We start from the raw sequence: 21,287 nt of genomic DNA on the forward strand, positions 1-21,287 counted from the left end.
AGTGTCTCCTGTGTGCCAGGCACTGTTTTAGGCGCTGGTAAAACCAGTGACACTCCACTCGTGAGCTTACATGATGTCTAATCTGCTTATGGGCCCCCAGAAGCTGCTCCCAACCTCCAGCTCAGTCCTTGAACCCCAAAGTGGTCTTTGAAGCTTGAGATTCTGGTGTTTCCAGAAGTGACCCTGACCCTCCCTGCCCACCTCACTTACCTAGATAGGATGTATCTTGCCCATTTGACAGATGATAAAACCGAGGCCCAGAAATGTAAAGTAGCTCCTCTAAGGTTACACAAATGGATTTGAACCCTGTCTGACTAAGGACACTGGCTGCCCACCGTGTGACCTTGGGCGGGTGCGTTCGCTTCTGAGGGCCTCAGTTTGCTCACATATGTAATGAGCAGGTGGGGCTGGATGACTTCGGATGCAACTACCAGTGCCCATGGTCACTGCCTGCAGCCCCTGTGTCCATGTTAGACTTCTGAGTAAGTGGAGGGAGGCTGGGCGTGTCCCTCTCTCAGCCTGTCACTCAGAGCCGCTTTCCTGGCTCAGCCAGGAGATTTTCATCTCCGTGGGTGGGACCAGACTCAGAAGAGGTTGCTAGGGAAGGGCTGTATCTGGGCCTCCATCAGTCGGGCTGACAGCACCCTGGTGCCGCGCGTCTGGCTGCCTTAGTGTGGCTCATTAGCCAGATGAAAAGCTGGACCGGCCCAGCCAGTTCCCAGCCCTCTTGGGATCTGCACCCACTCCCTGCGGGTTCCCAACCCGCCCACATTCCTATACTCCTGGTGTGGGGCTCTGCAGCTCTCAAGGGGACACACGTTGGTTCCCATGGCCAGCTAGATGGCAGGAGGAATGCAGGACCCTTTGGGGCCACTCATTCAGGACTCCAAACCCAAAAGGCAAAAGTGCTGAGACTGTTCTCCAGAGGCCTGGATTGGAATCCCAACTCCACCCTGCTTTCTGGCAGTGAGACTGTGGTCAAGTTATCTAATGGCTCTGTGCACTCAGAACAGTGCTACTTCAGGGGGTGGTAGGATTAATGAGCTAATCTATATGTGATTTGCTTAGCACCAGCCGGGCACATGGTCATCCCTCCGTGAGTGTTTAACTAGCATCTGCCAGGCAGCTGGGCATAACCTGGAGCTGGCCCAGCCTCCACGGAAAACAGGATAAAAAGGCAGGGCCCACTCGAGGTGGTGAGGGAAGAAGAAACAAACCCCTATCACTTACAAATGGCACTTGCCAATGTTTTCGATAACAGCTTTATTGAGATATAACTCACATATCATATAACTCACTCATTTAAAATGTACAATTCAGCCGTTCTGAGTATATTCACAGAATTCTACAACCATCACCATAATCAATTTTAGAACATTTCATCACCTTGAAAGGAAACCCACACCCTCCAGCACTTGCTCCCCTTCTTCCTCCCCATCCCAGCCCCTCGCGACTACTAATCTACCTTCTGCTTCGAGGAATCTAGCTATTCTAGACATTTCATATAAGTGGACCTTTTGTGACTGTTTGTATCTGGCTTCTTTCACTTAGCCTAATGGTTTCCAGGTTTCTCCATACTGTAGCCTGTATTAGCGTTTCATTCCTTTTTTGGCTGAGCTGTATTCCATTGTATGGATATTCTGCATTTCATTTATCTATTCATTAGTTGAACATTTGTGTTATTTCCACTTTCTGCCTATTGTAAATAGTGCTGCTATGAACATTTGTGTACAAGTTTTTGTGTGGACCTATGTTTTCATTTCTCTTGATATCTATCAAGTAAAATTGCTGGTTTCCTCACCTGTAAAGGGGCACACAAACCTCCCCCAGGGGCTTAAGGTGAGGATGCTGTGAACGTGTCTGATGTTTGGTGAAGCGTGTGCACTAAGTGTCCAATTACCACGGTGACTCTGTGGTCATCCCCAGTCAACAGATGGAGAGACTGAGGCGCCTCGAGGGTAAGGTGCTTACCTGGGATGGTCCAAGCAGTAAGTGGTCCAATAGGACTATGGAACCCATGCCGGTCTGACCACAGCTCCCACTGAGCTGTCCTTTGTTCTCCACCAGGAGCACCAGGTCCCTGGGGCTGGCTGTCCCCCCCACCCCCACCCTGTGTCCCCTTCCAGTGCTGGGCTTCAGCTGGAGTAATGGGCTGGCCAGGGTGGGGGTCCAGGAGGCACTTTCCTCGAACCTGCCCCAGTCAGTGAAGGGGCTGGTTGAGAGCTGGCCCCATGCCCTGAGGTGGAGCTGTGTTGGACTTGACAGGGATGAGGCCCCCACCTAACCTACACTGCAGGTTCCCAGTGGTGGCCCCAACTGTCATGGGTTAAATAATGGGTTGAGACTCAACATGTCTGAGTGCTGAGGCCAGGCTGGGGTCAGTGGCTGGGGTAGGGCTGAGGGCAGAAGTGCTCGCATTCCCCATGTGCTCCGCCCAGCCAGGGTGGGGGGGCAGTGGGGGTCAGCCCATGACCTGGCAGCCTTATCCCTCCTTACCCAGATCCTCCACCCACAGTCCCCTCTTCTTTTTTTTTTTTTTTTTTTTTTCTTTTTGCGGTATGCGGGCCTCTCGGGCCTCTCACTGTTGTGGCCTCTCCCGTTGCGGAGCACAGGCTCCGGATGCGCAGGCCCAGCGGCCGTGGCTCACGGGCCCAGCCGCTCCGCGGCATATGGGATCCTCCCAGACCAGGGCACGAACCCGTATCCCCTGCATTGGCAGGCGGACTCTCAACCACTGCGCCACCAGGGAGGCCCCACAGTCCCCTCTTCTGAGCCTTCCTGGATGCTCCACTGAATACCAGCTTTCTCCACTGCAGGACTTCTCAGAGCCTTTACTGGCTCCTGAACTTATTGAGGAGTTGGGTTTTCCTAACTGCCTAGACTGACAAAGCCTTCATTCCAGGAGTGATTTACAGGACTGGGGTTCCTGGGGCCCCACTTTAGGAAAGGCTGCCTCCTCGGTTGACTTTGCAGAGGGTGTGGCCTGGGTCTTATTCCCTAAGACCCTCCCCTCTTCCCCCTAGTTCCTGTGTGTCCAGACCTGGCACAGAGCAGGCCCTCAGGCAAGGTTTGGGACATGGTTGGACAGACTCGTAGCTTCTGTTTGTTTGCCTGTTTCCACCCGCCTCCAGCTTCCCCCCATGCCAGCAGTACCTGCAGTGTTGGACCTCAAACCCTGGAGGGTATCAGGGTCCCCTGGGGAACCTGTAAAAACAGCAGCAATAATAATACAGCTTCCTGGGTCCAGCTCTGGAGATCCAGATTCAGAGGCTCTGGGTTAGTGCCTGGGAATCTAAATGTTTCGTGCCACAACAGGTGGGTCCCAGGCCTTGATCTGAGGAATTCCAGTCTGAAGAGTTGGCTGCCCGCTCTGCTTGATGGTCAAGAGCCCTGCCCTGGCCCACCCCAAGGGACACACCCAAGACCTGCCTCTTTTATGGCCTCTCTTCATCGGAGCCTTCTGCCCACAAACCCCAACTCCTCTTCATCCTTCAGAACCCAGCCACCACCACCTCCTCTAGGAAGCCTTCACTGACCATCCCCATTCCTACCAAGCTGGTCAGGAGGCTTGCCTGGTCATGCCTGCCTCAGTCTCGTGACTATTTCTATAAATGCTGATTTCCTACCAGTCTGGGGGTAGCTGTGCCTGTGTGCATTACTGGGCCTGGCACACAGTAAGTGCTTGAGTGTGGGCAGAATGCTGCTTCTGGGTGCTTAGCTTCTCAGGCCCCACTGTGGAGCCAGTATAAAAGGTCTTTGATGGAGATTAGAGGACTAAGTACTAATCTTGACTGTTGCTGGCCAGCTGGCTGGCTGGCTGTGTGACATTAACGAAGTTGCTTTCCTTCTCTGGCCTTTGTTCCTTCCTTTGTTTAAAGAAAACAAAGTTGGAGCTTGATCAGTAAGGCTCCTTAACGACTATAATCATGAACCTTTGAACCTTTGTGAGATTTATTGGGCACCCAGCTCTTTGCCTGCATAACCTCACTCCCATCCCTAACACCCCACTGGGAAAGGTCCATCTGACAGCGGGAAGCAGAGGCACAGAGAGGGACAGCAGCTTGGCCAAGTCACACAGTGAAAACCCACATCTGAGTCCAAAGCCAAGGTCTTCACTCCCACAGTAGTGTTTGCCAGAGTGGTCTGTGGTGTGATTTCGGGGGGCAGACAGATGTGACAGGAGGAGACACAGAAACACCAAGTGAGAAAGCCGTTCTGATTTCAGGTCTCTCTCAGATGCTCTGATAACACCCAGGAGGTCTCAGCCTGGTGCCAGCACAGCTCTAACTTGGCTGCAGTATGTGCCAAGCTCTGCTTTTAAGCAGGTGAGGGCAACGCTCAGTTTCAACCTGTGCAGGCGGCCGAGTGTCTGGCTAGAGCTTAATGCCATCCTTTTATTTCCGTGGAATTTATTTTGGTGGTTACCTCCATTGATGGCAAGGACTTCTGGTTTTATGTTTGCAATGGGAAGAGCAAGTTCCCTTTTTTAGTAAATTTATTTAAATATAAAGAGTGAGCAGATTAAAAGTATCAGGTATTTAATAATGCTGCTTACACAAAAACTTGTGCCTGAATGTTCATAGCAGCCTGATCCGTAATGACCAAAAGATGGAAACAACCCAAATGTCTATCAGTGGATGACTGGATATGTAAAATGTGGGATATTCAAGCTGTGGAGTATTATGCAGCCATAAAAAGGAATGAAGCACTGACACATGCTGTAACATGGATGACCCTCAAAAATATTGTTAAGTGAAAGAAGTTAGACATGAAAGGCCTCGCTCGTATTGTATGATTCAATTTCTATGAAATGTCCAGAACAGGCAAATCCATAGAGACAGAAAGTGGATTCGTGGTTGCCAGGAGCTGTAGGGCGGGATGGTGAGGAGTGAGTACTAAAGGATGCGGGGTTTCTTTTTGGGGGTGATGAAAACATTCTGGAACTACATAGTGATGATGGTTATACAACCTTGTGAATACACTAAAAACCACTGAATTATACACTTTAACAGGGTGAATTTTACATCTCAGTAGAAAATGTAGAAAAACAGGGTAAGTGTGCTCTGCCAACATGGTAAAATAGAAACGTTAGAGTGATGGCCAGAGCGAGGGCTGATTCCCTGCCAGGTGCTGCCTCTTTTCTGTGCCTTTAGTGACGTTGCCCTTGGGGGGACAGCCAAGCTCCATCTGAGGCTCACTGGACAGCTCCTGCTCCGAGCCTGGGGCTGGGGACAGCCTGGGAGGCTGGGTGCTGGTGGGGACCCGGCCCTTGCCCTCTGGCCCTCGGCCTACCTCGCTTCTTCCGCCTGCAGCATCTCTAACAAGGAGCTGTCAGAGCTGATTGAGCAGCTGCAGAAGAATGCTGACCAGGTGGAGAGGAACATCGTGGACACGGAGGCCAAGCTGCAGAGCGTGAGTGCCCCATCTCCCACCCCAGTGCCCCCTGTGCCACCAGCCCTGCTCAGGACCAGGGGCTTGTCTGACCCCGTGGTTCTCACCTGGGTGTGATTCTGCCCCCAGGGGACATGTGGTCACATCTGGAGACATTTTTAGCCGTCACAACTTGGGAAGTGCAGTGGGCGGGTATCTAGTGGTGGAGTCCAGGGATGCTGCTATACACCCTACAGTGCACAGAACGGCCCGGTACACAGAATGATCCATTCGCAGATGTCAAAGTGCCCAGGTGGAGATGCAGTGAAGAGGAACTTCATTATTGCTGGTAGTACCAGCTCCTCCACCCCGGGTACTAAGTTGCTGCAGCTTATGGGCCCCATCTGGAGGAGAACCATAGACTCAGGATCCAGGCTCTGGTTAGGATCCCAGCTTTGCCACTTACTGTGTGACCTTGAGCAAGTCACCGTACCTCTCTGTTCATGTGATTCCCTCTGAACGGATAAGAGCGATTGTCCCCACCTGCCGGGCTGCTGTAAGGATTTGATGAGATTATGCAGCTGCAGTGCAGGGTTCACTATTATTGTCGACATCATCAGCCTTACTTCTCCTACCCTCGCCACTACTCAGATGCAGGCTGGGCAGATCACTTTCCCTCTCTGTGCCTCAGTTTCCTCTCCTGTAACATGGGGATAACAACCGACCTGAGCCCAAAGGTTCTCCTGGGGATCCTGCACCGTGGGCCGCACCGGAGCCGTGCTCACTCTTGTGAGCTGCTAAGATGACCCCCTCCTCTCTGAACCCTCCACAGCCCAGTGCGGTTGAGTTTATACGTTTTTTTGTAGCTGGAGAAACTGAGGTTCAGAGAGGGCCAGGGCGGACTATGTCAGTGACAGAGCTGACGCCAGAGGCATCCCACAGGTGGGCTTGCCAGACTTAGCAAATAAAAATATAGGGTAGGGCTTCCCTGGTGGTGCAGTGGTTGAGAGTCCGCCTGCCGATGCAGGGGACACGGGTTCGTGCCCCGGTCCGGGAAGATCCCACATGCCACGGAGCGGCTGGGCCCGTGAGCCATGGCCGCTGAGCTTGCGCGTCCGGAGCCTGTGCTCCGCAACGGGAGAGGCCACAACAGTGAGAGGCCTGCGTACCGAAAAAAAAAAAAAAAAAAAAAAAAAAAAAAATATATATATATATATATATATATATATATATAGGGTATCCAGTTAAGTTTGAATTTTAGAACACAAAATTTTTTTGTGTGTAAGTATATCCCATGCACTACTTGGGATATTATAAAATTATCCATTGTTTGTCTGAAATTTGAATTTAATTGGGCATCTGTATTTCATCTGCATTCCAGGCATGACTAAGAGGCGGGTCCAGAGGAGTGGGTGGCTGAGGGTGGACAGGTCATGAGAGAGGTCAAGGTCTGGCCGGCCCCACTGCTGTCCCCAGGCCCAGACGTGGCTGCCACTCCTCTGAGAGCCAAGGGATCCACCCCCCTGAGGGCCAGTCCCCTGAGACCTGAGGGACAGGGGTGGGCTGGGGATGGCACAGCTGGGGGGGTGAGAAGTGGGGGCATGGGGAGAGTGGGGCAGGAAAGGCAAGAGGGTTCCCCCTCCCCCAGGGTCCCCCCTCCCCTCTCATTCCTTTCCTGCCTCCACCTCCCACCTTTCTTTCCAGCCTCAGCCGGCCCTGCCAGCATCCTTCCCTCTGGCCATGCCCTTGCCCTGGTACCCAGCCCCTCTCTGTGACTGCCGTGGTGGCGTGTGCTTTCCTAAATGAAAACAGCTTTTTGGAGTGTGTCCTTTTTCCTCCTAATAAAAGTAATATGTGTTCGTTACAAACATTTCAGGACCGATAAACAAGTATAACGAAGCAAATTAAGATGGCGTAGAATTCCACCACCAGAGAGAAAGATCATCCATTAACCTTCTGGTGTATCTGTGACCTTTTCTTGTGTGTGTGCGTGTGTGTGAATAGCATCCAGCTGGCTCATTGTATTTGCTTAGAGTAATGACTCAAAGTAACAAGGATGTTTTAGGGAGATAATTTTGAACTATTTTCTTTTCATTCAAATGAACAAACTTAAGAAACCACGCTTTGAAGACTGCATGGGCTAATCTTTCTGTCTTTTCTCTTCCTTCCTTCCTTCCTTTTTTCGGAAGAAAACATCATTATTGATTTTACTACCCAAACGTTCTCTTGAACGTTCCTATTTTTTTATGGAAGTGAGATCCACATAAGATAAAATTAACCACGTAAAGTGTACAATTCCGTGGCATTTTGTACATTTACGATGTTGTGCGACCACTGCCTCTATCTGGTTCCAAGGCACTTTCATCGCCCCAAAGGGAAACTCCATGCCCGTCAGCAGTCACTCCCCATCCCCCTCCCCACAGCCCCTGACAACCACTAATCTGCTTTCTGTCTCTTTGGATATACTTATCCTGGATATTTCATATAAACAGAACCATACAGCATGTGACCTTTTGTGTCTCTCCCAATTTTTAAATGCCAGAAAAGTTGGAAGAATTGGAGAACATCCATATCCTCACCACATCTCCTGGATTTGTACCAGTAACATCTCCTGGATTTGCTTTATCCCTCATCTGTCCATCAGTGTGTGTGTCATTTACAAGATATGTCAGTCCCTATGATTTTTTTTTTTTTTACTTTAAAAAACTTGTCTATGGAAAGTGTCCAAATTTTAAGAGCTCACCCTTGTGAGTTTTTGCATCAGTAGGTACCCATGAAACCATCACTCAGGTCAAGATAGAGGACATTTCCCGAAAGGTCCCAAGGGACCTTCCCAATCAATATCCCCCAGAGGTAACCACTGTGCTGACCTCTGTTCCCATTGATCAGTCTTGTCCAACTGTTGACTGTCGAACACCCACTTGGCATCTCTCCACTAGATGTTCTTTCTTGTCTTGGCTGGAGAGGGCTTGCGTTCCCACACAGCACCTGCACCTGTGTGAATTAGGAAATGATTAATTTACTTTCTCCTTTTGCAAAATTAATCTTTGACACTCTAACTGCCCAGCAGAGCTTCAGATCAGCTGGTGATGGTGGAGCTGATAAAATTCCACCCAAGCCAAGAACCATGACATTTTGTTGCAACTTTTAAACTCGCCAGACCCACCCATGGTGGGGCGATGGCCCAGCGCCATTGGATTTCTGCCACGTGGACCTCACCCCCAAGCCCCTCAGGGCGCTGGGCCCACTTGCTGCTCAGCCCTCCCACCCCAGGAAAGACCTGGAAGAACGGGCTGGATACCTTCTCTTCCTCCGAGAGGAAGTTGAGTCATTTGACACTGTACCAGGCACCACATCACTTCTGTTCACTTCTTTTTCCTTTTGTCATTTCTTCCTTTTTCTTTTTTAACATCTTTATTGAGGCATGTTTTACAGATCAGAAAAATGCACCCCGTTTAAACGTACAGTGCAATGATTTCTAGTAACATCACCAAGTGGTGCAGTCATTTCTGTAGGTTGGTTTCAGGACTTTTTCATCCCTTCGTAAGATCTCCTGTGTCCACTGACTGCAGATTCCCACTCCCATCCAGCCCTTGGCAGCCACTCATCTACTTTCTGCCTGTGGATTAGCCGACTCCGGGCAGTTCCCATAAATCAGTCCCGTGCAGCGTGGCCTTCCGGGTCCGGCTCCTCTCACTTGCATGGTTTCGAGGCTCGTCCCTGATAAGCCCGCGTCTGTGCTCCCACCTTCTCGCCGCCGAGGGAGAGTCCTTGGGTCACTTGGATGCCTCTTCTGAAGCAGGGGTTTCTCTTACTCCCATTGCAGAGATGGGGATGCCGAGACCCAGCGAGGGGAGGGGACTGGCCTCGCGAGTTCCCCCATGTGACCCCCGTCCAGTCTCTGGACCCCCAGTCCAGTCTCTGACTCATCCCCGCTGGGCCTGGGGTCCCCCGGGCCTGGCACAGTGCCCAGCCACGCTCCCTGAAAGTCCACTAAGTGGATTAATGGACCGTGTTCAGAAACCTGCTGTACCCGCTGCCCGTTCATTGTTCTTCCCTAAATAAGCAGAGACCCTGGACTCATCAGCGACTTATCAATTGTACCTCCCTGATGCCCACCCACTTTGTTCATTCTCGCCCTTTCACTGGTGACACCCCAGCGTGGGCCACCCTCAGCTCTCACCCGGGCCCTGTCACAACCCCTGATTGTGCTCCCCGCTTGTACCCTGTTCCCTGCAGAGCCCCTGGAGGAATTGCCTTTAAGGATAGGTGGGGCCCCGTCTCCCACTTCCTCCCCCGTCCCTCCTTCCAGCCTCAATCACAGCCATCCTTTTCTCCCACAGGACCTTTGCACAGACTATTGCCTCTGCCTAGAACACTCTTCTCTTTCTTCCTTCCTTCTTAGGCTGTGTCACCACCTCAGAGGGGCCTCACTGACCCCCAGAGCTCAAGCAGGTCCCCCATGTTCCACCTCTTCTGTGTTTCCTTGGTAAACACCAACTTGTAGGAACTTGCAGTCACCTTTGTGAGGTTTATCTGTGACTTGCCTTTCTGGGGGTCTTTCTCTCCCCTGGGCTGGGACCCTGTCTCTTTGTGCACAGCTGTGTCTCGAGCCGGCCACAGCAGGCACTTGAGCAGAGGCTGGGCAGGGCTGGGGGAGGCCATCGCTCGCCCCTCTCCTCCCGTCCCTCCCATCCCAGCTGTGCCCACTGAGTCCCTGCCACTCTCTCTCCCCGCCCCTTCCTTGTGACTCTCACAGGACCTGGCCCGGCTGCAGGAGGGCCAGCAGCCGGCGTACCGGGACTCGGCCCTGCAGAAGGTTTCAGACTCAGAGAAGCTGCTGTACGTGCTGGAGGCGGACGCGGCCATCGCCAAGCACATGAAGCACCCCCAGGGGGACATGATCGCCGAGGAGTAGGTCCCCTCCGCTTCGGGTCCTGAGGGACCTGCTCGGGGCCAGTGCAGGGGGGCTGCAGCCACTCAGCATTCAGGAACCCGAGTTGGGGTTTGTTGAGGGTTAACTGGATGCCAGCACGAGCCAAACACCTTATGTTATCCTCACGACAACCCACTTTGCAGTTGGGGAAACTGAGGCTTGGAGCGCTGGTGTCTCCTGTCCTGGTCAGAGTGTGACCACCCCCCTGACCTCCAAGCCTGTGAACACATTCTCTCCTGCCTAATGCCCAGCTGGCTTCCCGAGCGCCTGGCTCTCGCCTCAGCTTAGATGTGGACAAAGCATTCTCACTGTCACGGCCCCCACCACCCTGTAGCCCTGCTGGATGGTGGGCTCCAGAGAGCAGCAGATCTGCCTGTTTCTTCTGGAACCTCCTGTGGTTCTGGGCACACAGTAGGGCTCTCAGGAAACATTGGTGGGGGAAGGTAGAATGAAGGAAAGTGGACAGGAGCAGGGTGGGAGTGATTGCCTGGACCCAAGGCCACAGTCACCCTGTCCTACCAGGCCACTGAGCAGAAAGCTGAGGCCAGGGGCTGGGGTGGGAGGCCCCCACCTCGTGGCATGGGCAGTGCACCCGCCAACCAGCCCCGCTAACCAGGGTGGCCACTCTCCCCGCTTAGCATCTGTCAGCTGAAGGAGCGTGTGACCAACCTCCGCGGGAAACACAAGCAGGTCTACAACCTGGCAGTGAAGGAGGTGGACCCGCAGGTCAACTGGGAAGCGCTCGTGGAGGAAAAGCTGGTATGGCCGGGGGTTCAGCTGGGGTGGGGCTGTGTGTGGACCGGGGGGACCCCTACCATTGAACGGGCACCACAGTCCTGCCAGGGAGGGAGTTGTGTTCCCGGTGTTTCCTGATGTTTGTGTCAATGAGATGAGCAAGGCTCAGAGAGGTGCAGTGCCTAGCTCAGGGTCACACAGCAGAAGTGGTGGAGATTGGGACCCTCCCGGGCCCGTTGGAGTCCTGGCAGGCTGGGGGCAGTGGCCAGATTTCTGGCTGGCCACTGCCCTTCCTGTGCCCTCACCAGCCCATCTCCACCATGGAGAAGCCCGGGCACTGGGTGACCCCAAGCAAGTGACTCCCCCGGCTGAGCCTCTGTTTCCCCATCTGTGAAATGGAAACAGTAACCGTGAGGGCCTCTGAGGTTGCTGTGAGATTAAATGAGATGGGATGTGACAGCCTCTCTCTGCATCCCTCTGGGGCCACTTCACTCACTCCGTGGCCGGCACCATGAGGAGGAGAGCTGAGGCTCCTGGGGTATGGGGTACTGGGTGGGCTGCAAGTCCTGAGTCCCTGGCCCACCCCCATGCGTGTTGTCCCTCTTACCGCCGGGCCAGGACAAGCTGAGCAGCCAGAGCTTCGGGTCGGACCTGCCTCTGGTGGACCACCAGGTGGAGCAGCACAACATCTTCCACAATGAAGTCAAGGCCATCAGGCCCCACCTGACCAAGGACGGGGGCAAGGTATGTGCACAGGGGTGGAGGGGGCCCCGGGGAGGAGGGGCTCCCACCTGCACTCCCGCCCTAACCCGTGCCCTCGGCTCTGTCCTCAGGAGCAGAACAGCGAACTCCAGGCCAAGTACCAGAAACTGCTGGTGAGACGCCCCCGGGAACGGGATGGGAGGGGATGGGAAGCCAGGCGATGGGGACAGAAGTGTGTGCAGTAAACACTTCAAACAGGACGGAGGGGTATGAAGTGGGAAGAGGCAGTACCCCGAGCCCCTACCTGAGAGGCGCCCCTGTTTGCCCTGTGCTCGTGGAAAACCCCAAGAGACCCCATGGATACAGTTATCTTACTATTTGCTTCTTAATTCTTTATTGAGCACCTACTGTGTGCCAGATACAATGCCACGTGCTTAATAAACGGAAGTTTTTCTATTTCCTTTTTCAAAACCTTTAAAGAATATTTTCTTTTTTTAAAATTAATTAATTAATTAATTTTTATTTTTGGCTACATTGGGTCTTCGTTTCTGTGCGAGGGCTTTCTCTAGTTGTGGCAGGGGGCCACTCTTCATCGCGGTGCGCGGGCCTCTCACTATCGCGGCCTCTCTCGTTGCGGAGCACAGGCTCCAGACGTGCAGGCTCAGTAGTTGTGGTTCACGGGCCCAGCTGCTCTGCGGCATGTGGGATCTTCCCAGACCAGAGCTCGAACCCGTGACCCCTGCATTGGCAGGCAGACTCTCAACCACTGCGCCACCAGGGAAGCCCCAAGAATGTCTTCTTTTTAAAACTGCATGAGTGATGCATAAATGTTGTGGACATTACAGACACTCGTTATGGACGTTACAGACGCCTCAGACATGAGAATGCAGAGGCGGTGATAGTATAGCGAGTAGGAGGCTCTGGAGCTGGGCTGCCTCCACCCCTTTTGGTGGGGAAACCTTGAGCACAAGCTGCTGAGCCTCTGGGAGCCTCAGTTTCCTCATCTGTAAAACAGTCACTTCCAGTCCCTGGCTCATAGGATGCTTTGAGGATTGCATGGGTTGATGTTGGAGAAGTCCTTAGCACAGTCCTGGCACGTGGTGGGCCCCACACATGTGTTCACTACTGTTCTCATTTGCAGAGTGGAATGCAGACATCCCTCCTCCTTCCCCTCCTCCTTGCCCTGTGGTAGTTTGCTACGATCCCCCTAGCACCATGACATGTTAAAGAAAAAAGTGGAAGTGTAGCTGCTGATGTTTATTGAGCACCGACTGTATGCCAGGGTTGGTGCCCTTTGAGATCAGTGCTGTCGTTAGTCCCATTTTTCAGACGAGTAAACTGACGTTCCACAAACATGTCAATTCTGTGAGGGTTTTGTCTGTTTTGCTCACTGCTGTATCCACAGGGCCTGGAGCAGTGCCCAGCACTTAGTAGATTCTCAGAAAACATTTGCTGAATGAATGAAGGGGTTTTGGGGTGGGGGTGGGGGTCAGGTGACTTATCCAAGGGAGTGCAGTGGAGCAGGAGGCGTGGAGGGAGGCTCTTGCCAGCAAGGCCACAGCCCTGTCCTTGCCCGCCCACAGGCGGAGTCTCAGGCACGGCAGCAGCACCTGAGCTCACTGCAGGACTACATGCAGCGCTGCACCAATGAGCTGTACTGGCTGGACCAGCAGGCCCAGAGCCGCATGCAGTACGACTGGAGTGACTGCAACCTCGACTACCCCAGTCGCCGGCGCCAGTACGAGGTGGGCACTAGGCTCTGGGGGTGCGGGCCAGGGGGCTGGGAAGGAGCACAGTGGCTGGTCAATGAGCCCTTCCACTGCCCCTGCTGCAGAATTTCATCAACCGGAACCTGGAGGCCAAAGAGGAGAGAATTAACAAGCTGCACAACGAGGGTGACCAGCTACTTGCCGCCAAGCACCCCGGAAGGAACTCCATTGAGGTACACGTGAGCCCCGGGAAGGGACGCCTCCTCCAGGCTGCCCTCCGGGTGGCCTCTGCTCTGGGCTGCCTACACTCAGGCAGGCCCCAAGGTGGGTGTCTTGTGTCCATCTGTCTGCCTCTCCATTTTGCTGCCTCCTCTTGCTCTGTCTGACCCTGCGTCCTCTCATTATCTCGATGCCCTGCCCTCAGTCCCTGGACTTCTGAACCCCATGTGGTGCCCGTATTAGTTTCCTATTGCTGCTGTAACAAATGACCACAAACTTGGTGGCTTTAAACAAAGGAAAGTTATTCTCATAGTTCTGAAGGCCAGAAATTCAAAATCAAGGTTTTGGCAGGCTTGTTTCCTCTGAGGTCTCTAGGGGAGAATCCTTCCTCATCTCTCCTTGCTTCTGGTAGTTGCTGGCAATCCTTGGCATTCCTTGGTTTGGAGCTGCATCACTCCTGTATCTGCCTCTGTGTCTTCACATGGCCTTCTCACCTGTGTGTCATCTCCTCTTCTTATGAGGACACCAGTCATTGGATTTCAGGCCCACCCTAAATCCAGAATGATTTCATCTTGAGATCCTTAACCAATTATATCTGCAAAGACCCTATTTCCAAATAAAGTCACATTCTGAGCTCTGGTGGACCTGAATTTGGGGAGTACCTTTGTGAGATTTTTTTAAAAGCACCACTTTGTCTGGGCAGACACAGCCCCTACTTGTCCCTTGTGCAGTGTACAACCTGAGCACCCATACACAGCAGCCCTGCTTGGCACCTCAACACGTTCCCCTCATTCCTCCTCCCACCCCTGGGCAGGAGGTGGCTGGGAGCCACACACACGCAGAGGCCAGTTACCCCCTCCTCTATCCTTTCCTGGTCTGGAATCCTGCCGTCCCTCCCTTCGTGTCCCCGGTGCTTGGTCAGCAGCAATCTGCCTCCTTTCTCCGGGCAGGCTCACATGGAGGCTGTGCATGCAGATTGGAAGGAGTACCTGAACCTGCTCATCTGTGAGGAGAGCCATCTGAAGTACATGGAAGAATACCACCAGGTACCTGCCAGCCCAGGGCCCCATTGGTGGGAGCACCCAGTGCCTGCTGGGCTCACTCATGGCCTCAGTGCTACTTCCTCCAGGAGCCTTGCAGGGCTGCCTGCCCAGGCCTCCCAGTACCTACACTTCTGATGATGTGGGCGTGCCCCAAGCTTGCTGGGCCTTTGTCTGCCTTTCCTGGGGGCTGGGGCTGGAGAGTCTGACTCACCAGGATAGTGTAGGCACAGGAGTAGGTGTGTGGAGTTTTAATTTTGGTAAAATATATTTAATGTGAAATTTGCCATTTTAGGCATTTTTAAGTGTACAATCCAGTGCATTCATTACATTCACAATGTTGTGCAACCATTGTCACTGTCTTTCCAAAACTTTTTCATCACCCCAAATAGGGATTCTATACCCAGTGGACAATCACTCCCCATTCCAACCCCTGGTAACCTCTCATCTACTTTCTGTCTCTTTGGATTTGCCTATTTTAGATATTTCATAGAAGTGGAATCACATGCTATGTGGCCTTTTGTATCTGGCTCTTTCACTGAACATAATGTTTTCAAGGTTCATCATGTTGTAGCATGAACCAGAAACTTCATTCCTTTTCATGGCCGAATAATATTCCATTGTATGCATGGACCACGTTGTGTTTATCCATTCACCTGTTGATGGATGCTGCATTGTTTCCACAGGAATGTGTGTTTTTAACAAGAGAGCTGCACATGATTCTTATGAGTAGGTGGTTTGGGGACACTTGAACTCAAATGATACTATTGTAACTAACTCCTGGTTCAGTGTCAGCCCTTCTAGGCTATGAGCTTCACAGGGATCCCAAAGTCATGTTCATAGCTGCAGCCCAGGGGACAGCTGACAATGAATGATTCCAGAGCTAATGGGCTGAAGAATGGGCAAGAAAGTTTTCTAGAACCAAGTGGGGAGGCTTATCTTCCATGTACTAAGACTTAGAATAAGTCAGAGTGTCCCTAGCACAAAGAGAAGAGTGGAATAGAGAAGAACCCTAAGCTTACTGGTGTATACACATGTCATAGGGGTGGCATTGCATGGATTGGTGGGAAGGGACCTGGTTTCTCCCTGTGAAGCCCCCCAGGAAGCTGGGCTGGGGAGGGTTGTGGGTGTCCCCAGGTGGCAGAGCCCATGGATTCAGGGTGAGTGGGAGGCCCAGCCCCACCTGTGACTTTAAAGTCACAGCCAGGATTAGCCCCAGGTGTCCTAGCACTGTCCTGTCCATGACAGGGCCCCCCTGGTCTCCTCTAGTTCCACAAAGACGTGAAGGATGCCCAGGAGCTGCTGCGCAAGGTGGACTCAGACCTGAACCAGAAATACAGCCCCGACTTCAAAGACCAATACCAGATTGAGTTGATGCTGCGGGAGCTGGACGTGAGTGATGCCTGAGCAGGCCCCTCCCCAGCTCCTTGCCTGCTGACCAGGGAAGGCTGCGTGATCTCACCTGGGCACTTCCCCCCCATGTTTAGGACCAGGAGAAGGCTCTGGACAAGTACGAGCATGAGGTGCGGGGCCTGCAGAAGCGAGGGCAGCAGGTGGTACCCCTCAAGTACCGCCGGGAGACGCCATTCAAGCCCATCCCCGTGGAGGCGCTCTGTGACTTTGAGAGTGACCAGGTGAACGCCTGCCTGGTGCTCCAGGTGCCCCAGGCAGGCTGGGCCCAGATCTGCCCCTTCTCGTGTCACTGAAAGGCCTTAGGAGTGACATGGCTGGATGCAGGGTCTCAAATATTTCAGGAGCCTGTGTTCATCTCCATCATGGGGTCCTCTCTGCCAATGCCCCTGCATCACCCCACCTGCTACCCTGGCCTGTTCTGTCCTACCAGCTTAGTGGCCCCAGTCATTCCAGCAGAAGTCCCAGGGAAGGTTCTCATTGGCCCACTCTGTGTCATGTGTCTAGCCTAAACCAATCACTGTGGCCAGGGATGCCATTCTCTCATTGGCCAGACCTGAGTCACATGTCCACCCCCAGAAGTCAGGGAATGGAGGGATGAGAACACATGGGCTGGGAGTGCATGGGGGCTCCCCAAAGGGAAATCCAGGTGGGTGCTAGGCTGGCAGACCCAACACATGTTCTCTTGGTGCTGGCCCCTCTCAACTCTCTATGATGGAACCTCTTGGGGAGGATCTGAGAAACAGGCTAAGACTCCCCAGGTCCCAGAGTTAGGGGTGGGGCTGAGATGGTGACTGGGCTCCTGGCCACCAGGTGGGACAGGTCTCTCCATGTGTTCTGACTGGCCTGTCCCCACCAGGGCCTAATCTCTCGGGGCTACAGCTACACCCTGCAGAGGAACAACGGGGAGAGCTGGGACCTCACGGACAGCGCAGGGAATGAGCTGACTGCCCCGGCTGTCTGCTTCATGATCCCTCCCACCGACCCCGAGGCCCTGGCTCTGGCCGACAGGTACAGGGGCAAAGAAAGGAGCCAGTGTGGACTGGCCGCACCCCCTGGGCCCCTCAGGCCACGTTCACAGCCCTGGGCACCCCAACTCAACCTCAGGGTGCCACTAACATCCCCACACCTGCACCCCTTGGAGGCTCAAGTGGGACAGCAGCAGATCCTGTTGGCTGAGCTGACTTGTGAACCTCTGGCTCTGGGCACACATCAGGGAGTGGTTTTTCTGCAAGGGCCTCTGGGCCTTTGTACATACTGCTCCCTCTACCTGCACACCAACCCTTCACCTGTTGGCTCAGGCCTCTTGCTTTGAAGACCCAGCCTGGGGGTCACCTCTTCTGTGAAGCCTTCCCTGATTGCCCCCTCATCGTCCACCCTGGCTCCAGGAAAAGGGCTGCCGCCTCTTTCTCAAGCACCTTCTCCCACTGCTCGTGCTGCTCTCATCAGGGTGCTTTGTGTCTGTGTCTGTGTCAGTCTCATTGGGCAGGGGCTCCTTGAGACTTACTATTTTCAGGGCCTTGTTCAGTACCTTGTGCAAAGCAAGTACCCAAGAACTCTTTGTTGAATGAGTGATTCAAGGAATTCCTTCATTTATTCATGCAGCAAATATGTATTGAGCACCTACTGTGTACTGTTCCCTCAGGGGTAACATCTTGGTGGGGAAAACAAATGAGCAAACAAGATTATTTTACAGATTTATTTATTTGTTTTTATTTTTGACTGTATTAGGTCTTTGTTGCTGTGCGCGGGCTTTCTCTAGTTGTGGCGAGTGGGGGCTACTCTTTGTTATGGTGCGTGGGCTTCTCGTCGTGGCTTCTCTTGTTGCAGAGCACGGGCTCTAGGCCCGCGGGCTTCAGTAGTTGTGGCACATGGGCTCAGCAGTTGTGGCTTGTGGGCTCTAGAGTGCAGGCTCAGTAGTTGTGGCGCACGGGCTTAGTTGCTCCGCAGCATGTGGGATCTTCCCGGGCCGAGGATCGAACCCCTGTCCCCTGCATTGGCAGGTAGATTCTTAACCACTGTGCCACCAGGGAAGCCCAAGATAATTTTAGATAGTAAGACTTGCTATTGAAGAAAAGAGAGACAAAGAAAGGAAGGAGGGAAAGAAGGGGTCCGTTGAATCCAAGAGCAAAGAAAGACCAGCGTTTCAGCAAATCCTTTCTACGTGTGTCGTGTTAACTTTTCAAAGCATTTTGCTGAGCTTCCCGACTCCTCGAGGCTGTCTGTCCAGCCAGAGTCCAGGGTCCTCTATCAGTGGGCAGTAGGGGCAGTGGGCTGCCCCAGGTCCCCAGCCCGTTTTTGCTGTCACAGCCTGGGCAGCCAGTACCAGAGCCTGCGGCAGAAGGCAGCTGGGAGCAGAAGGGCGCTCCAGCAGCGGCTTGAGGTGCTGAAGGCAGAGAACTCTGGAGGTGGGTACCAGACGCTGCCTGAGGCTCTGGGGGGACAGGGAGGCAGGGCTGGGCCCAGGGTCTGTGCTGCAGATGGGACAGTGGAGGTGGGGAGGCTGGCCCTCCTACGCCCGCTCCCTGGGCCTCACGGTCCCCACTGCCACCCGACTCTGATTTCCCTCTGGCAGATGCCTCTGACCTGCAGGGCCGGCAGCTGCTGGCCGGCTTGGACAAGGTGGCCAGTGACCTGGACCGGCAGGAGAAGGCCATCACAGGGATCCTGCGGCCGCCGCTGGAGCAGGGCCGGGCCGTGCAGGACAGTGCTGAGCGGGCCAAGGACCTCAAGGTACCCCAGGCTGGGGGCAGAGGCTGGCCCACTGGCTCCCCGGGGCCCCTGCTCAAGGTCTTATCCCCATGGGATGTCTTGGCGCTCAAAAGGGACCACTTGCCACGTGTAACAGGAAGTCGTGAGTCGTGGGGAGGGGGGCTGCTCTAGGCCAAAGACTGAGGAGGTGCCTGAGGCCTGGAGCCCCCAAGACACACCCCCAGGAAAAAGGGCTCATGGCAGAGCTGACAACAGCAGGACTGCAATCTGAGAAGATCAGCACTGAGCTGAGTGAGAGGCCGCGGTGCCCGGCAGCACACGGGCTCCGGGGCGACAGGGCCGGCTCACTCGCCGTGACCACAGACACCGTTCAAGCCCAAACCTCAGTGTCTTCAGTAAAATGGGCGGATCCCCACTCAGGGGGGCCTCGACAGGATGGGGCAAGATGAGCCGCATGAACACCATCTACTCCTCACCTCTTCTACACACACACACAGTTTCCCGGGTCCTCGGCGCCCTCCACGATGGGTGTGACCGTTCCCGGTTTACAGGAGAGGAACGGGGCTCAGAGAAGTGCCGTGGCCCTTGACGGGGCTCACACCAGGGCTGGTCTGGTTGGGGCTGAGCCAAGGCCAGAGGACGCCTGATACAGGGGTAGGGTTGGGGCTAGGCCCCACCATGTCCCCTCCTAAGCTGCTTGGAGCCGTACCCACCTCATTGGAGTTATCCCCAAAGATGAGTAAAGCCGTGTGAAGTAGTGGGAACAGGATTAATATTCCCACTATTAATATTCATCACTCGTGAGTCACCATCCACTGTGTCAGAATTCCCAGGGATGTTCATTACAAACACAGACTCCTAGGCCAGCGCCCCAGATCCCCAGTCAGGCCTCCCGGGGAGGACATCTCTGGGTGGGGGTGGCTGCCGGCTGTGGTCAATGCGAGAGGCTCTGGTCCCCACAGAACATCACCAACGAGCTGCTGCGCATCGAGCCCGAGAAGTCGAGCAGCACGGCCGAGGGCGAGGCATTCATGCAGGCCCTCCCGGGCAGTGGCAGTGCGGCCCTGCTGAGGACACGGGTGGAGGACACCCAGCGCAGATATGAGCGCCTGGTGCAGCTGCTGGATGCGGCCCAGGAGAAGTGGGTGCAGGTGGGCAGTGGGGAGGCCGGGCGGGGTCAAAGGCCAGCACCGCCCCCCAACTCCTGGCTCCTGTCCTCAGGGTTGACATCGCCAACCGCCTGGAGAAGAGCCTGCAGCAGGGCCGGGAGGTGCTGGCCTCATACGAAAACCAGCTGGCCCAGGAGGACACGGTGCCCAAGAGTGGCCATGCCCTGGACAGCAAGAGGCAGGAGCTGGCGGTGAGTGTGGGGACCCTGGGCCTCAGGAGCCTTTCTCTGAGCTGGGCATGGGCTGCAGGCACCCCTGCCACCCCACCTGTGGACAGTCGAGGGGCCCGAGGCCCAGGGCAGCAAAGTCTCTCCAGGTTTGGAGTCCCAGCCGCACACGGGGTTTCTGTGGCCTGTGGAAATCAGGTGCTGGTATCTTAAAATCGAACGTCCACATAATCCCCCCGGATTCCCAGTGTCTCTGGACAAGCAGATCTGGTCACCCGGACCCACACGCCTGCACGGCGCGTCAGCTGAGCACAGGAGCCTCTGCCCCAGCCCAGCATCTGCCCTCTTCACCATTGCCGCCAGGCCCGCTCTAAGCATTGGGGTCTGTGAGCCCGCGGGAGGCCCCTTATTCAGAAACCACCTCACAAAACCCTTGCCCTTGTGGTGAGGACCTCACCTCAGAGCCCAGGAAACGGGCTCAGAGGCCAGAGCCTTCACTAAGGCCACTCCAGTCCCGGGCACGGTGTCACAGGCATGTGCCGTGTGCCGCAGGGTTTTAGAAGCTAGTTTTCCCAGGGTATTGGTCATTGTAACAAAATGGAAACTGCAGAAATGACCACCGGTTTGAGGAGAAACTCAGAGGCAAAGCGCCGGTCCCTGCCCAGGTCCAGGCCTGCCACCCGCTAAAAGCAGGCAGCCCCAAGAGCTCTGAGTAGCACCATCCCGGGCCCCGGAGCTCTGGCCACAGCACCTGCCATCTGCCTCTCCGCCCCGGCAGGCCATGGCCTCCGAGCTGCAGGCCCGGCAGGCCCTCCTCAGCGAGGTGGAGCAGAATCTGCAGGCCGCCAAGCAGTGCTCTGGCTTGCTGGCCAGCCGCTTCCAGGAGCACTGCCCGGACCTGGAGCGCCAGGAGGCCGAGGTGCACAAGCTGCGCCAGCGCTTTGACAACCTCTGCCAGCAGGTGGAGCTCAGGTGAGGGGGCCGCGGGGGGCCTCGGCTTAGTCTGCCTTAAGGCACCAAAGTGGGATTTCTGCAGACAACACTGAAGGCTGTTTGATTTCTAAATAATTTCCTCTTTCTGAAAAAAGCAGTACCTATACAAGATAAAAAACACAAAG

The 21,287-nt window shown here is 54.5% G+C and overlaps 1 protein-coding gene across 2 annotated transcripts in view; it reads left to right on the top strand.

The window, feature by feature from the left end:
• The window catches only part of PPL (periplakin), a 44,710-nt gene that overhangs the window by 15,581 nt on the left and 7,842 nt on the right, over nt 1-21,287 (top strand). For both annotated transcript variants that reach the window (XM_082645486.1, XM_082645485.1), the window contains exons 2-17: nt 5,313-5,412; nt 10,130-10,284; nt 10,945-11,065; nt 11,660-11,785; nt 11,875-11,916; nt 13,327-13,488; nt 13,578-13,685; nt 14,622-14,717; nt 15,981-16,103; nt 16,199-16,345; nt 16,981-17,132; nt 18,432-18,529; nt 18,697-18,854; nt 19,796-19,974; nt 20,055-20,193; nt 20,948-21,141. In XM_082645486.1, coding sequence (XP_082501612.1) covers nt 5,313-5,412; nt 10,130-10,284; nt 10,945-11,065; nt 11,660-11,785; nt 11,875-11,916; nt 13,327-13,488; nt 13,578-13,685; nt 14,622-14,717; nt 15,981-16,103; nt 16,199-16,345; nt 16,981-17,132; nt 18,432-18,529; nt 18,697-18,854; nt 19,796-19,974; nt 20,055-20,193; nt 20,948-21,141 — 2,100 coding nt within the window. The remainder of the gene's footprint in view (nt 1-5,312; nt 5,413-10,129; nt 10,285-10,944; nt 11,066-11,659; nt 11,786-11,874; nt 11,917-13,326; nt 13,489-13,577; nt 13,686-14,621; nt 14,718-15,980; nt 16,104-16,198; nt 16,346-16,980; nt 17,133-18,431; nt 18,530-18,696; nt 18,855-19,795; nt 19,975-20,054; nt 20,194-20,947; nt 21,142-21,287) is intronic.

This window comes from Mesoplodon mirus (assembly GCF_964341445.2).
Source record: "Mesoplodon mirus genome assembly, chromosome: 15".
Taxonomy (NCBI): Eukaryota; Metazoa; Chordata; class Mammalia; order Artiodactyla; family Ziphiidae; genus Mesoplodon; species Mesoplodon mirus.